The sequence below is a fragment of the Vicugna pacos genome, unplaced genomic scaffold, assembly GCF_048564905.1.
Source record: "Vicugna pacos unplaced genomic scaffold, VicPac4 scaffold_21, whole genome shotgun sequence".
NCBI lineage: Eukaryota > Metazoa > Chordata > Mammalia > Artiodactyla > Camelidae > Vicugna > Vicugna pacos.
In genome coordinates, this window is record NW_027328742.1 from 22980766 (window position 1) to 22998092 (window position 17327).

General features: G+C 46.2%; 1 protein-coding gene across 1 annotated transcript in view; it reads left to right on the forward strand.

Moving 5' to 3' along the window:
• The window catches only part of LOC140694287 (uncharacterized), a 145803-nt gene extending 144980 nt beyond the window's left edge, over positions 1-823 (forward strand). The window contains exon 11 of the mRNA XM_072957599.1: positions 300-823. Coding sequence (XP_072813700.1) covers positions 300-548 — 249 coding nt within the window. The 3' untranslated portion in view covers positions 549-823. The remainder of the gene's footprint in view (positions 1-299) is intronic.
• Positions 824-17327: the final 16504 nt, after the last annotated feature.

Consider the following 17327-nt stretch of genomic DNA (forward strand, 5'->3'; position numbering starts at 1 on the left):
TCTTTCCCTTCTCTGTGTCCCATGTTTAGGTAGCAGATTCCTCTATTTCAGGGAATACGGGCTTTTCTAGTAAAGGGACAGGTGGAATGCGGAGAGGTGGGGCCCAGAGGGGGTCTGGAGTGTCTGCACAGTGCTGCTTCCCTGCGTTTCTGCATCCGGTCCCATCAGTGCACTAAGTCAGCCTTCCTCTTCCTTCCTGTGTCATCGGGTCTCTGTTTTAAGGGAAAACCATTTTTATGGGTCTTTTTTCACTTACGTGTTTCATTCAGATGCTTGTTGCTTTTCTCCCTGTGCTTCAGCGTTCCGAGGAGAAAATTCAGCCGTGCAGCATCCTCTCCGAGCTCTACGAGTTGATCGGCTTCCACTGCAAGTCCACCTTCTTCAAGCGGGTGGCCCCCGTGCGGCACGCGGCCCCCGGCATCCTGGAGCCTGGCGGGAAGGCCTGCTCCCGACTCCTCCTGCAGACGCTTCCTGGCTACAGTCTGTCACTGGACTTGCAGGACTTCAGCAAATGTGTTGGAACTAAAACATTGCTTCAGCCCCATTAACCATGCCTGGTTTGGGCCCTGCTGTCCTGCCTCATCAGGGTGAATCTTGATTCATTTAGAACAGGGCTCAGCAGACTTTTCCTTTCAAGGGCTTGGGGGTAAATATTTCAGGGTCTGAAAACCTCCTGATCTCTGGTGCAGCTGCTCAGCTCTACTGTTTAGATGCCAGAACAGCCAGATAGTCCACACACCCATAGAGCTTTATTAACAGCGGTGGCTGGGGCTGGATTGGGTGTATGAACTGCAGTTTGCCCCCACAGCCTCCTCAATATTGACACCTGCACCAGAGTGTACATTTGTGACAATGGGTGAACCTACACTGATATGTCATCATCACCCATAGCCCATAGTTGACACTAGGATTTACACATTGTGTTGTGCACTCTGTGGGTTTGGACAGATGTACAATGACATGTATCCACCATCACAGCATCATACAGAGTCGTCTGTCTTAGTGACCTTAAAATGCTCCGTGCTGCACCTCATTCATTGCTCTTTCCCCTCTAGCCTCTGGCAGCCACTGATCTTTCAGTCTCTGTGTTTTTCCCTTTCCCAGAACACCATACAGTTGGAATCAGACAGTTGCTGAAACTTCCCAGATTGGCTTCTTTCACTTGGTAATATGCATTTAAGGTTCCTCCATGTCTTTCCATTCCTTGATAACTCATTTCATTTTAGCACCAAATAATAGTCCATTTTCTGGCGGGACCACAGTTTATTTATCCATTCACCTACTGAAGAAGAGCTTAGTTGCTTCTGAATCCTGTTGAGTATGAATAAAGCTGCTATTAACATCTGTATGCAGATTTGTGTGTGAACATAAGTTTCCATTTCATCGAGTAAACACCAAGGAGCACAGTTGCCGGATCATATGTTAGAATTACGTCTAGCTCTGTAAAAAATTGCCAGACCGTCTTCCAAAGTACCTGGGCCATTTTTCATTCCCACCAACAATGCATTATAATTTCTGGTGCTCCACATCCTCACCAGCATTCGGTGCTGTCAGTGTTCTGCATTTTGGCAGTTCTGACAGGTGTGCAGTGGTATCTCGCTGTTTCAGTCTGCATCCCCTTGATGACAGGTGCTGTGGAGCATCTTTCCAAAGGCTTCTTTGGCATCCAGATTTCTTCTTTGATGAGGTGTGTGTTCAGGCATTTTGCTCATTTTTTAATCAGGTTATTCATCCTTCTTGTTGAGTGTAAAGAAATTTTGGTATATTCTGGATTTCAGCCCTTTATCAGTGTGTCCCTGCCCTTCACCTTCAGTGCCAGAGTTGTCCTTTGGGTCTCAGTGGAGTGTCAGATCTTCAAAGAGATTCCCTGTCTTCCCTCAGCCTAAATACTGTCCTTGTATTTTTCACTTTCATTGACTCATTTTGTTCTTTTTAAATAGCATTTCCCATAATTTGTAAGTATATTAAAGAGAAAAGGGCAATGATTGAACACCGCCTGCCCCACCAGGCTGTGTGCCCTGTGAGAGCAGAGGCCCTGTCCCCACTCACCGTTTCCCATGACAGCACATGTCACATGTCCATGTAAAAGTGTGTAACGTGGGGCCAAACCTGATGAGCAGCTATGACGACATGTGTTGTCTACCATTTATTGAGTAGACTTTGTTTCTGATCTTAATTATTAAATCATATGAATGAAACTTGGTTGTTTTGAAAAATAAAACAACAAAGCACACCTCAATGCGATTGGTAATTTCTACTTAGATTTCTGACCCAGGAGGGGATGTTCACCATCATTTTGTGGAGGAGGTTGGGAAGGTAAAGTAAGAGAGTGAGATCAAATAAAGTAAAAATGATAACAGTCAGTTGGCTTTATTTTCACTGAAATAAAAGTTATTTTAAACCCTATCTCAGCTGTTGTTCTGTTGTTTTAAATATTTCTCATAGAATTAAATGGAAGCCCACCAAACCACGAAAGGGAAACTGTGTGCTCAGGTCCTGAAAATTGTTTATGTCTATTTCTTGAGATACAAATTTCCCTGCTGGTTAAAGAAATTCGAGGCGGGAACACAACAGTGCACTGCATGTGTCTGCCGGCTTCACGGGCTGCTCAGTGTCAATTTCATTTTCTTGGGTTGCAGTTTAGGACGGATTTCCATGAGAAATATTGCTCAGACATTTCCTGAATGAAGGACTGAATTTTCCACAGGAAATATTATGAAAGAGAGTGACAAGGCACAAGGGTTTCCCATAAAGGAATAGTTGATGTAATAAACTCTCACTATGGTGAATATTTTTAATAAAAGCCAGTTGAAAATTTTATCACTAGGTCAAATGGCACAAATCCGTCTGAAGAAAAAAGATTCAAATTTTATAGAAGAAGTGGTTTGAATCAAGTAGAAATTATGATTTCTACACTATTTGTTGTAAGAACATATACTCAGTCTTATCATAATTGCCGGTGGTAGGAAGTGGATCATTATTTATTTATTAAAAAAAAATTCACAAGGTGCTATTTGCCCCATTCTTGATGCGGCAGTCCTGTGGTTAGTTAAGTTGGGACATTTAGGAAACTTAGCTAGGTTTTCCGGACATTGATTTCAGACACTTTATCTTTACTACAATCTCTTCTTTTGTGTCGGCATATGGTCCATACATATATATGGGGAGGAACAACCTCCAACTCGGTTTTACAGTGCAAACCACAGGAAATTCAAACTGGCACTACGAAACAGACTGAGAAACCAGAGTAAGGGTTTCACCTGCAAACCGTTCCCTTTGTGCTGGATGAAAGAACGTCTCTCCACATGCTCAGTTCTGAGAGATAAGTGTGTGTGAAAGCCGTCCTTCACCTAGCTTTAAGGGAACACAAAGTTTCTTTCCGTTGCAAATTCCATTCCATACATATATATGGGGAGGTACAAGCTCCAACTCGGGTTTACAGTGAAAACGGCAAGCACATCAAACAGGCACAAGGAAACAGACTGAGAAACCAGAGTAAGTGTTTCACCTACAAACCGTTCCCTTTGTGCTGGATGAACGAACGTTTCTCCACATGCTCAGTTCTGAGAGATAAGTGTGTGTGAAAGCCGTATTTCACCTAGCTTGAAGGGGACACAAAGTTTCTATTCAGTTGCAAACGGCAATCCATACATATATATGGGGAGATACAAGCTCCAACTAGGTTTTACAGTGAAAACGGCAGGCACTTCAAACCGGCACTAGGAAACAGACTGAGAAACCAGAGTAAGGGTTTCCCCTGCAACCCGTTCCCTTTGTGATGGATGAACGAACGTCTCTCCACATGCTCAGTTCTGAGAGATAAGTGTGTGTGAAAGCCGTCCTTCACCTAGCTTGAAGGGAACACAAAGTTTCTTTTCAGTTGCAAACTCCACTCCATACATATATATGGGGAGGTCCAAGCTCCAACTCGGTTTTACAGTGAAAACGGCAGGCACTTCAAACAAGCACTAGGAAACAGACTGAGAAACCAGAGTAAGGGTTTCCCTGCAAACCGTTCCCTTTGTGCTGGATGAACGAACGTCTCTCCACATGCTCACTTCTCAGAGATAAGTGTGTGTGAAAGCCGTACTTCACCTAGCTTGAAGGGAACACAAAGTTTCTTTTCAGTTGCAAACTCCAATCCATACATATATATGGGGAGGTACAAGCTCCAACTCGGTTTTACAGTGAAAACGGCAGGCACTTCAAACCGGCACTAGGAAACAGACTGAGAAACCAGAGTAAGGGTTTCTCCTGCAACCCGTTCCCTTTGTGCTGGATGAACGAACGTCTCTCCACATGCTCACTTCTGAGAGATAAGTGTGTGTGAAAGCCGTCCTTCACCTAGCTTGAAGGGAACACAAAGTTTCTTTTCAGTTGCAAACTCCACTCCATACATATATATGGGGAAGAACAAGCTCCAACTCGGTTTTCAGTGAAAACGGCAGGCACTTCAAACCGGCACTAGGAAACAGACTGAGAATCCAGAGTAAGGGTTTCTCCTGCAACCCGTTCCCTTTGTGCTGGATGAACGAACGTCTCTCCACATGCTCAGTTCTGAGAGATAAGTGTGTGTGAAAGCCGTCCTTCAGCTAGCTTGAAGGGAACACAAAGTTTCTTTTCAGTTGCAAACTTCACTCCATACATATATATGGGGAGGTCCAAGCTCCAACTCGGTTTTACAGTGAAAACGGCAGGCACTTCAAACCGGCACTAGGAAACAGACTGAGAAACCAGAGTAAGGGTTTCTCCTCCAAACTGTTCCCTTTGTGCTGGATGAACGAACGTCTCTCCACATGCTCAGTTCTGAGAGATAAGTGTGTGTGAAAGCCGTCCTTCAGCTAGCTTGAAGGGAACACAAAGTTTCTTTTCAGTTGCAAACTGCACTCCATACATATATATGGGGAGGTCAAAGATCCAACTCGGTTTTACAGTGAAAACGGCAGGCACTTCAAACCGGCACTAGGAAACAGACTGAGAAACCAGAGTAAGGGTTTCCCCTGCAACCCGTTCCCTTTGTGCTGGATGAACGAACGTCTCTCCACATGCTCAGTTCTGAGAGATAAGTGTGTGTGAAAGCCGTCCTTCAGCTAGCTTGAAGGGAACACAAAGTTTCTTTTCAGTTGCAAACTCCACTCCATACATATATATGGGGATGTCCAAGCTCCAACTCGGTTTTACAGTGAAAACGGCAGGCATTTCAAACCGGCACAAGGGAACAGACTGAGATCCAGAGTAAGGGTTTCTCCTGCAACCCGCTCCCTTTGTGCTGGATGAAAGAACGTCTCTCCACATGCTCAGTTCTGAGAGATAAGTGTGTGTGAAAGCCGTCCTTCAGCTAGCTTGAATGGAACACAAAGTTTCTTTTCAGTTGCAAACTCCAGTCCATACATATATATGGGGAGGTCCAAGCTACAACTCGGGTTTACAGTGAAAACGGCAGGCACTTCAAACCGGCATTAGGAAACAGACTGAGAAACCAGAGTAAGGGTTTCTCCTGCAACCCGTTCCCTTTGTGCTGGATGAACGAACGTCTCTCCACATGCTCAGTTCTGAGAGATAAGTGTGTGTGAAAGCCGTCCTTCAGCTAGCTTGAAGGGAACACAAAGTTTCTTTTCAGTTGCAAACTCCACTCCATACATATATATGGGGAGGTCCAAGCTCCAACTCGGTTTTACAGTGAAAACGGCAGGCACTTCAAACCGGCACTAGGAAACAGACTGAGAAACCAGAGTAAGGGTTTCTCCTGCAACCCGTTCCCTTTGTGCTGAATGAACGAACGTCTCTCCACATGCTCAGTTCTGAGAGATAAGTGTGTGTGAAAGCCGTCCTTCAGCTAGCTTGAAGGGAACACAAAGTTTCTTTTCAGTTGCAAACTGCACTCCATACATATGTATGGGGAGGTCCAAGCTCCAACTCGGATTTACAGTGAAAACGGCAGGCACTTCAAACCGGCACTAGGAAACAGACTGAGAAACCAGAGTAAGGGTTTCTCCTGCAACCCGTTCCCTTTGTGCTGGATGAAAGAACGTCTCTCCACATGCTCAGTTCTGAGAGATAAGTGTGTGTGAAAGCCGTCCTTCAGCTAGCTTGAAGGGAACACAAAGTTTCTTTTCAGTTGCAAACTCCACTCCATACATATATATGGGGATGTCCAAGCTCCAACTCGGTTTTACAGTGAAAACGGCAGGAACTTCAAACCGGCACTAGGGAACAGACTGACAATCCAGAGTAAGGGTTTCTCCTGCAACCCGCTCCCTTTGTGCTGGATGAACGAACGTCTCTCCACATGCTCAGTTCTGAGAGATAAGTGTGTGTGAAAGCCGTCCTTCAGCTAGCTTGAAGGGAACACAAAGTTTCTTTTCAGTTGCAAACTTCACTCCATACATATATATGGGGAGGTCCAAGCTCCAACTCGGTTTTACAGTGAAAACGGCAGGCACTTCAAACCGGCACTAGGAAACAGACTGAGAAACCAGAGTAAGGGTTTCTCCTCCAAACTGTTCCCTTTGTGCTGGATGAACGAACGTCTCTCCACATGCTCAGTTCTGAGAGATAAGTGTGTGTGAAAGCCGTCCTTCAGCTAGCTTGAAGGGAACACAAAGTTTCTTTTCAGTTGCAAACTCCACTCCATACATATATATGGGGAGGTCCAAGCTCCAACTCGGTTTTACAGTGAAAACGGCAGGAACTTCAAACCGGCACTAGGGAACAGACTGAGAAACCAGAGTAAGTGTTTCTCCTGCAACCCGCTCCCTTTGTGCTGGATGAACGAACGTCTCTCCACATGCTCAGTTCTGAGAGATAAGTGTGTGTGAAAGCCGTCCTTCAGCTAGCTTGAAGGGAACACAAAGTTTCTTTTCAGTTGCAAACTGCACTCCATACATATATATGGGGAGGTCAAAGATCCAACTCGGTTTTACAGTGAAAACGGCAGGCACTTCAAACCGGCACTAGGAAACAGACTGAGAAACCAGAGTAAGGGTTTCCCCTGCAACCCGTTCCCTTTGTGCTGGATGAACGAACGTCTCTCCACATGCTCAGTTCTGAGAGATAAGTGTGTGTGAAAGCCGTCCTTCAGCTAGCTTGAAGGGAACACAAAGTTTCTTTTCAGTTGCAAACTCCACTCCATACATATATATGGGGATGTCCAAGCTCCAACTCGGTTTTACAGTGAAAACGGCAGGCATTTCAAACCGGCACAAGGGAACAGACTGAGATCCAGAGTAAGGGTTTCTCCTGCAACCCGCTCCCTTTGTGCTGGATGAAAGAACGTCTCTCCACATGCTCAGTTCTGAGAGATAAGTGTGTGTGAAAGCCGTCCTTCAGCTAGCTTGAATGGAACACAAAGTTTCTTTTCAGTTGCAAACTCCAGTCCATACATATATATGGGGAGGTCCAAGCTCCAACTCGGGTTTACAGTGAAAACGGCAGGCACTTCAAACCGGCACTAGGAAACAGACTGAGAAACCAGAGTAAGGGTTTCTCCTGCAACCCGTTCCCTTTGTGCTGGATGAACGAACGTCTCTCCACATGCTCAGTTCTGAGAGATAAGTGTGTGTGAAAGCCGTCCTTCAGCTAGCTTGAAGGGAACACAAAGTTTCTTTTCAGTTGCAAACTCCACTCCATACATATATATGGGGAGGTCCAAGCTCCAACTCGGTTTTACAGTGAAAACGGCAGGCACTTCAAACCGGCACTAGGAAACAGACTGAGAAACCAGAGTAAGGGTTTCTCCTGCAACCCGTTCCCTTTGTGCTGAATGAACGAACGTCTCTCCACATGCTCAGTTCTGAGAGATAAGTGTGTGTGAAAGCCGTCCTTCAGCTAGCTTGAAGGGAACACAAAGTTTCTTTTCAGTTGCAAACTGCACTCCATACATATGTATGGGGAGGTCCAAGCTCCAACTCGGATTTACAGTGAAAACGGCAGGCACTTCAAACCGGCACTAGGAAACAGACTGAGAAACCAGAGTAAGGGTTTCTCCTGCAACCCGTTCCCTTTGTGCTGGATGAACGAACGTCTCTCCACATGCTCAGTTCTGAGAGATAAGTGTGTGTGAAAGCCGTCCTTCAGCTAGCTTGAAGGGAACACAAAGTTTCTTTTCAGTTGCAAACTCCACTCCATACATATATATGGGGATGTCCAAGCTCCAACTCGGTTTTACAGTGAAAACGGCAGGAACTTCAAACCGGCACTAGGGAACAGACTGACAATCCAGAGTAAGGGTTTCTCCTGCAACCCGCTCCCTTTGTGCTGGATGAACGAACGTCTCTCCACATGCTCAGTTCTGAGAGATAAGTGTGTGTGAAAGCCGTCCTTCAGCTAGCTTGAAGGGAACACAATGTTCCTTTTCACTAACAAACTCCACTCCATACATATATATGGGGAGGTCCAAGCTCCAACTCGGTTTTACAGTGAAAACGGCAGGCACTTCAAACCGGCACTAGGAAACAGACTGAGAAACCAGAGTAAGGGTTTCTCCTGCAACCCGTTCCCTTTGTGCTGGATGAACGAACGTCTCTCCACATGCTCAGTTCTGAGAGATAAGTGTGTGTGAAAGCCGTCCTTCACTAGCTTGAAGGGAACAAAAAGTTTCTTTTCAGTTGCAAACTGCACTCCATACATATATATGGGGAAGAACAAGCTCCAACTCGGTTTTACAGTGAAAACGGCAGGCACTTCAAACCGGCACTAGGAAACAGACTGAGAAACCAGAGTAAGGGTTCCTCCTGCAACCCGTTCCCTTTGTGCTGGATGAACGAACGTCTCTCCACATGCCCAGTTCTGAGAGATAAGTGTGTGTGAAAGCCGTCCTTCACTAGCTTGAAGGGAACACAAAGTTTCTTTTCAGTTGCAAACTCCACTCCATACATATATATGGTGAGGTCCAAGCTCCAACTCGGTTTTACAGTGAAAACGGCAGGCACTTCAAACCGGCACTAGGAAACAGACTGAGAAACCAGAGTAAGGGTTTCTCCTGCAATCCGTTCCCTTTGTGCTGGATGAACGAACGTCTCTCCACATGCTCAGTTCTGAGAGATAAGTGTGTGTGAAAGCCGGCCTTCAGCTAGCTTGAAGGGAACACAAAGTTTCTTTTCAGTTGCAAACTCCACTCCATACATATATATGGGGAGGTCCAAGCTCCAACTCGGTTTTACAGTGAAAACGGCAGGAACTTCAAACCGGCACTAGGGAACAGACTGAGAAACCAGAGTAAGGGTTTCTCCTGCAACCCGCTCCCTTTGTGCTGGATGAACGAACGTCTCTCCACATGCTCAGTTCTGAGAGATAAGTGTGTGTGAAAGCCGTCCTTCAGCTAGCTTGAAGGGAAAACAAAGTTTCTTTTCAGTTGCAAACTCCACTCCATACATATATATGGGGAGGTCCAAGCTCCAACTCGGTTTTACAATGAAAAAGGCAGGCACTTCAAACCGGCACTAGGAAACAGACTGAGAAACCAGAGTAAGGGTTTCTCCTGCAACCCGTCCTCTTAGTGCTGGATGAACGAACGTCTCTCCACATGCTCAGTTCTGAGAGATAAGTGTGTGTGAAAGCCGTCCTTCAGCTAGCTTGAAGGGAACACAAAGTTTCTTTTCAGTTGCAAACTGCACTCCATACATATATATGGGGAGGTCCAAGCTCCTACTCGGTTTTACAGTGAAAACGGCAGGCACTTCAAACCGGCACTAGGAAACAGACTGAGAAAGCAGAGTAAGGGTTTCTCCTGCAACCCGTTCCCTTTGTGCTGGATGAACGAACGTCTCTCCACATGCTCAGTTCTGAGACATAAGTGTGTGTGAAAGCCGTCCTTCAGCTAGCTTGAAGGGAACACAAAGTTTCTTTTCAGTTGCAAACTCCACTCCATACATATATATGGGGATGTCCAAGCTCCAACTCGGTTTTACAGTGAAAACGGCAGGCACTTCAAACCGGCACTAGGAAACAGACTGAGAAACCAGAGTAAGGGTTCCTCCTGCAACCCGTTCCCTTTGTGCTGGATGAACGAACGTCTCTCCACATGCTCAGTTCTGAGAGATAAGTGTGTGTGAAAGCCGTCCTTCACTAGCTTGAAGGGAACACAAAGTTTCTTTTCAGTTGCAAACTCCACTCCATACATATATATGGGGAGGTCCAAGCTCCAACTCGGTTTTACAGTGAAAACGGCAGGCACTTCAAACCGGCACTAGGAAACAGACTGAGAAACCAGAGTAAGGGTTTCTCCTGCAATCCGTTCCCTTTGTGCTGGATGAACGAACGTCTCTCCACATGCTCAGTTCTGAGAGTTAAGTGTGTGTGAAAGCCGTCCTTCAGCTAGCTTGAAGGGAACACAAAGTTTCTTTTCAGTTGCAAACTGCACTCCATACATATATATGGGGAGGTCCAAGCTCCTACTCAGTTTTACAGTGAAAATGGCAGGAACTTAAAACCGGCACTAGGAAACAGACTGAGAAACCAGAGTAAGGGTTTCTCCTGCAACCCGTTCCCTTTGTGCTGGATGAACGAACGTCTCTCCACATGCTCAGTTCTGAGAGATAAGTGTGTGTGAAAGCCGCCCTTCAGCTAGCTTGAAGGGAACACAAAGTTTCTTTTCAGTTGCAAACTGCACTCCATACATATATATGGGGAGGTCCAAGCTCCTACTCAGTTTTACAGTGAAAACGGCAGGCACTTAAAACCGGCACTAGGAAACAGACTGAGAAACCAGAGTAAGGGTTTCTCCTGCAACCCGTTCCCTTTGTGCTGGATGAACGAACGTCTCTCCACATGCTCAGTTCTGAGAGATAAGTGTGTGTGAAAGCCGTCCTTCAGCTAGCTTGAAGGGAACACAAAGTTTCTTTTCAGTTGCAAACTCCACTCCATACATATATATGGGGATGTCCAAGCTCCAACTCGGTTTTACAGTGAAAACGTCAGGCACTTCAAACCGGCACTAGAGAACAGACTGAGAATCCAGAGTAAGGGTTTCTCCTGCAACCCGCTCCCTTTGTGCTGGATGAACGAACGTCTCTCCACATGCTCAGTTCTTAGAGATAAGTGTGTGTGAAAGTCGTCCTTCACCTAGCTTGAAGGGAACACAAAGTTCCTTTTCAGTAGCAATCTCCACTCCATATATATATATAGGGAGGTCCAAGCTCCAACTCGGTTTTACAATGAAAACGGCAGGCACTTCAAACCGGCACTAGGAAACAGACTGAGAAACCAGAGTAAGGGTTTCTCCTGAAACCCGTTCCCTTTGTGCTGGATGAACGAACGTCTCTCCACATGCTCAGTTCTGAGAGATAAGTGTGTGTGAAAGCCGTCCTTCAGCTAGCTTGAAGGGAACACAAAGTTTCTTTTCAGATGCAAACTCCACTCCATACATATATATGGGGAGGTCCAAGCTCCAACTCGGTTTTACAGTGAAAGCGGCAGGCACTTCAATCCGGCACTAGGGAACAGACTGAGAATCCAGAGTAAGGGTTTCTCCTGCAACCCGCTCCCTTTGTGCTGGATGAACGAACGTCTCTCCACATGCTCAGTTCTGAGAGATAAGTGTGTGTGAAAGCCGTCCTTCAGCTAGCTTGAAGGGAACACAAAGTTTCTTTTCAGTTGCAAACTGCACTCCATACATATATATGGGGAGGTCCAAGCTCCTACTCAGTTTTACAGTGAAAACGGCAGGCACTTAAAACCGGCACTAGGAAACAGACTGAGAAACCAGAGTAAGGGTTTCTCCTGCAACCCGTTCCCTTTGTGCTGGATGAACGAACGTCTCTCCACATGCTCAGTTCTGAGAGATAAGTGTGTGTGAAAGCCGTCCTTCAGCTAGCTTGAAGGGAACACAAAGTTTCTTTTCAGTTGCAAACTCCACTCCATACATATATATGGGGATGTCCAAGCTCCAACTCGGTTTTACAGTGAAAACGGCAGGCACTTCAAACCGGCACTAGGGAACAGACTGAGAATCCAGAGTAAGGGTTTCTCCTGCAACCCGCTCCCTTTGTGCTGGATGAACGAACGTCTCTCCACATGCTCAGTTCTTAGAGATAAGTGTGTGTGAAAGTCGTCCTTCACCTAGCTTGAAGGGAACACAAAGTTCCTTTTCAGTAGCAATCTCCACTCCATACATATATATAGGGAGGTCCAAGCTCCAACTCGGTTTTACAGTGAAAACGGCAGGCACTTCAAACCGGCACTAGGAAACAGACTGAGAAACCAGAGTAAGGGTTTCTCCTGCAACCCGTTCCCTTTGTGCTGGATGAACGAACGTCTCTCCACATGCTCAGTTCTGAGAGATAAGTGTGTGTGAAAGCCGTCCTTCAGCTAGCTTGAAGGGAACACAAAGTTTCTTTTCAGATGCAAACTCCACTCCATACATATATATGGGGAGGTCCAAGCTCCAACTCGGTTTTACAGTGAAAACGGCAGGCACTTCAAACCGGCACTAGGGAACAGACTGAGAATCCAGAGTAAGGGTTTCTCCTGCAACCCGTTCCCTTTGTGCTGGATGAACGAACGTCTCTCCACATGCTCAGTTCTGAGAGATAATTGTGTGTGAAAGCCGTCCTTCAGCTAGCTTGAAGGGAACACAAAGTTTCTTTTCAGTTGCAAACTCCACTCCATACATATATATGGGGATGTCCAAGCTCCAACTCGGTTTTACAGTGAAAACGTCAGGCACTTCAAACCGGCACTAGGAAACAGACTGAGAAACCAGAGTAAGGGTTCCTCCTGCAACCCGTTCCCTTTGTGCTGGATGAACGAACGTCTCTCCACATGCCCAGTTCTGAGAGATAAGTGTGTGTGAAAGCCGTCCTTCACTAGCTTGAAGGGAACACAAAGTTTCTTTTCAGTTGCAAACTCCACTCCATACATATATATGGGGAGGTCCAAGCTCCAACTCGGTTTTACAGTGAAAACGGCAGGCACTTCAAACCGGCACTAGGAAACAGACTGAGAAACCAGAGTAAGGGTTTCTCCTGCAATCCGTTCCCTTTGTGCTGGATGAACGAACGTCTCTCCACATGCTCAGTTCTGAGAGATAAGTGTGTGTGAAAGCCGGCCTTCAGCTAGCTTGAAGGGAACACAAAGTTTCTTTTCAGTTGCAAACTCCACTCCATACATATATATGGGGAGGTCCAAGATCCAACTCGGTTTTACAGTGAAAACGGCAGGAACTTCAAACCGGCACTAGGGAACAGACTGAGAAACCAGAGTAAGGGTTTCTCCTGCAACCCGCTCCCTTTGTGCTGGATGAACGAACGTCTCTCCACATGCTCAGTTCTGAGAGATAAGTGTGTGTGAAAGCCGTCCTTCAGCTAGCTTGAAGGGAAAACAAAGTTTCTTTTCAGTTGCAAACTCCACTCCATACATATATATGGGGAGGTCCAAGCTCCAACTCGGTTTTACAATGAAAAAGGCAGGCACTTCAAACCGGCACTAGGAAACAGACTGAGAATCCAGAGTAAGGGTTTCTCCTACAACCCGTTCCCTTTGTGCTGGATGAACGAACGTCTCTCCACATGCTCAGTTCTGAGAGATAAGTGTGTGTGAAAGCCGTCCTTCAGCTAGCTTGAAGGGAACACAAAGTTTCTTTTCAGTTGCAATCTGCACTCCATACATATATATGGGGAGGTCCAAGCTCCTACTCGGTTTTACAGTGAAAACGGCAGGCACTTCAAACCGGCACTAGGAAACAGACTGAGAAACCAGAGTAAGGGTTTCTCCTGCAACCCGTTCCCTTTGTGTTGGATGAACGAACGTCTCTCCACATGCTCAGTTCTGAGAGATAAGTGTGTGTGAAAGCCGTCCTTCAGCTTGCTTGAAGGGAAAACAAAGTTTCTTTTCAGTTGCAAACTCCAGTCCATACATATATATGGGGAGGTCCAAGCTACAACTCGGGTTTACAGTGAAAACGGCAGGCACTTCAAACCGGCATTAGGAAACAGACTGAGAAACCAGAGTAAGGGTTTCTCCTGCAACCCGTTCCCTTTGTGCTGGATGAACGAACGTCTCTCCACATGCTCAGTTCTGAGAGTTAAGTGTGTGTGAAAGCCGTCCTTCAGCTAGCTTGAAGGGAACACAAAGTTTCTTTTCAGTTGCAAACTGCACTCCATACATATATATGGGGAGGTCCAAGCTCCTACTCAGTTTTACAGTGAAAATGGCAGGAACTTAAAACCGGCACTAGGAAACAGACTGAGAAACCAGAGTAAGGGTTTCTCCTGCAACCCGTTCCCTTTGTGCTGGATGAACGAACGTCTCTCCACATGCTCAGTTCTGAGAGATAAGTGTGTGTGAAAGCCGCCCTTCAGCTAGCTTGAAGGGAACACAAAGTTTCTTTTCAGTTGCAAACTGCACTCCATACATATATATGGGGAGGTCCAAGCTCCTACTCAGTTTTACAGTGAAAACGGCAGGCACTTAAAACCGGCACTAGGAAACAGACTGAGAAACCAGAGTAAGGGTTTCTCCTGCAACCCGTTCCCTTTGTGCTGGATGAACGAACGTCTCTCCACATGCTCAGTTCTGAGAGATAAGTGTGTGTGAAAGCCGTCCTTCAGCTAGCTTGAAGGGAACACAAAGTTTCTTTTCAGTTGCAAACTCCACTCCATACATATATATGGGGATGTCCAAGCTCCAACTCGGTTTTACAGTGAAAACGTCAGGCACTTCAAACCGGCACTAGAGAACAGACTGAGAATCCAGAGTAAGGGTTTCTCCTGCAACCCGCTCCCTTTGTGCTGGATGAACGAACGTCTCTCCACATGCTCAGTTCTTAGAGATAAGTGTGTGTGAAAGTCGTCCTTCACCTAGCTTGAAGGGAACACAAAGTTCCTTTTCAGTAGCAATCTCCACTCCATATATATATATAGGGAGGTCCAAGCTCCAACTCGGTTTTACAGTGAAAACGGCAGGCACTTCAAACCGGCACTAGGAAACAGACTGAGAAACCAGAGTAAGGGTTTCTCCTGAAACCCGTTCCCTTTGTGCTGGATGAACGAACGTCTCTCCACATGCTCAGTTCTGAGAGATAAGTGTGTGTGAAAGCCGTCCTTCAGCTAGCTTGAAGGGAACACAAAGTTTCTTTTCAGATGCAAACTCCACTCCATACATATATATGGGGAGGTCCAAGCTCCAACTCGGTTTTACAGTGAAAACGGCAGGCACTTCAAACCGGCACTAGGGAACAGACTGAGAATCCAGAGTAAGGGTTTCTCCTGCAACCCGCTCCCTTTGTGCTGGATGAACGAACGTCTCTCCACATGCTCAGTTCTGAGAGATAAGTGTGTGTGAAAGCCGTCCTTCAGCTAGCTTGAAGGGAACACAAAGTTTCTTTTCAGTTGCAAACTGCACTCCATACATATATATGGGGAGGTCCAAGCTCCTACTCAGTTTTACAGTGAAAACGGCAGGCACTTAAAACCGGCACTAGGAAACAGACTGAGAAACCAGAGTAAGGGTTTCTCCTGCAACCCGTTCCCTTTGTGCTGGATGAACGAACGTCTCACCACATGCTCAGTTCTGAGAGATAAGTGTGTGTGAAAGCCGTCCTTCAGCTAGCTTGAAGGGAACACAAAGTTTCTTTTCAGTTGCAAACTCCACTCCATACATATATATGGGGATGTCCAAGCTCCAACTCGGTTTTACAGTGAAAACGGCAGGCACTTCAAACCGGCACTAGGGAACAGACTGAGAATCCAGAGTAAGGGTTTCTCCTGCAACCCGCTCCCTTTGTGCTGGATGAACGAACGTCTCTCCACATGCTCAGTTCTTAGAGATAAGTGTGTGTGAAAGTCGTCCTTCACCTAGCTTGAAGGGAACACAAAGTTCCTTTTCATTAGCAATCTCCACTCCATACATATATATAGGGAGGTCCAAGCTCCAACTCGGTTTTACAGTGAAAACGGCAGGCACTTCAAACCGGCACTAGGAAACAGACTGAGAAACCAGAGTAAGGGTTTCTCCTGCAACCCGTTCCCTTTGTGCTGGATGAACGAACGTCTCTCCACATGCTCAGTTCTGAGAGATAAGTGTGTGTGAAAGCCGTCCTTCAGCTAGCTTGAAGGGAACACAAAGTTTCTTTTCAGATGCAAACTCCACTCCATACATATATATGGGGAGGTCCAAGCTCCAACTCGGTTTTACAGTGAAAACGGCAGGCACTTCAAACCGGCACTAGGGAACAGACTGAGAATCCAGAGTAAGGGTTTCTCCTGCAACCCGCTCCCTTTGTGCTGGATGAACGAACGTCTCTCCACATGCTCAGTTCTGAGAGATAAGTGTGTGTGAAAGCCGTCCTTCAGCTAGCTTGATGGGAACACAATGTTCCTTTTCACTAGCAAACTCCACTCCATACATATATATGGGGATGTCCAAGCTCCAACTATGTTTTACAGTGAAAACGGCAGGCACTTCAAACCGGCACTAGGAAACAGACTGAGAAACCAGAGTAAGGGTTTCTCCTGCAACCCGTTCCCTTTGTGCTGGATGAACGAACGTCTCTCCACATGCTCAGTTCTGAGAGATAAGTGTGTGTGAAAGCCGTCCTTCAGCTAGCTTGAAGGGAACACAAAGTTTCTTTTCAGTTGCAAACTCCACTCCATACATATATATGGGGATGTCCAAGCTCCAACTCGGATTTACAGTGAAAACGGCAGGCACTTCAAACCGGCACTAGGAAAAAGACTGAGAAACCAGAGAAAGATTTTCTCCTGCAACCCGTTCCCTTTGTTCTGGATGAACGAACGTCTCTCCACATGCTCAGTTCAGAGAGATAAGTGAGTGTGAAAGCCGTCCTTCAGCTACCTTGAAGGGAACACAAAGTTTCTTTTCAGTTGCAAACTGCACTCCATACATAAATATGGGGAGGTCCAAGCACCAACTCGGATTTACAGTGAAAACGGCAGGCACTTCAAACCGGCACTAGGGAACAGAATGAGAATCCAGAGTAAGGGTTTCTCCTGCAACCCGCTCCCTTTGTGCTGGATGAACGAACGTCTCTCCACATGCTCAGTTCTGAGAGATAAGTGTTTGTGAAAGCCGTCCTTCAGCTAGCTTGAAGGGAACACAAAGTTTCTTTTCAGTTGCAAACTCCAGTCCATACATATATATGGGGAGGTCCAAGCTACAACTCGGGTTTACAGTGAAAACGGCAGGCACTTCAAACCGGCATTAGGAAACAGACTGAGAAACCAGAGTAAGGGTTTCTCCTGCAACCCGTTCCCTTTGTGCTGGATGAACGAACGTCTCTCCACATGCTCAGTTCTGAGAGATAAGTGTGTGTGAAAGCCGTCCTTCAGCTAGCTTGAAGGGAACACAAAGTTTCTTTTCAGTTGCAAACT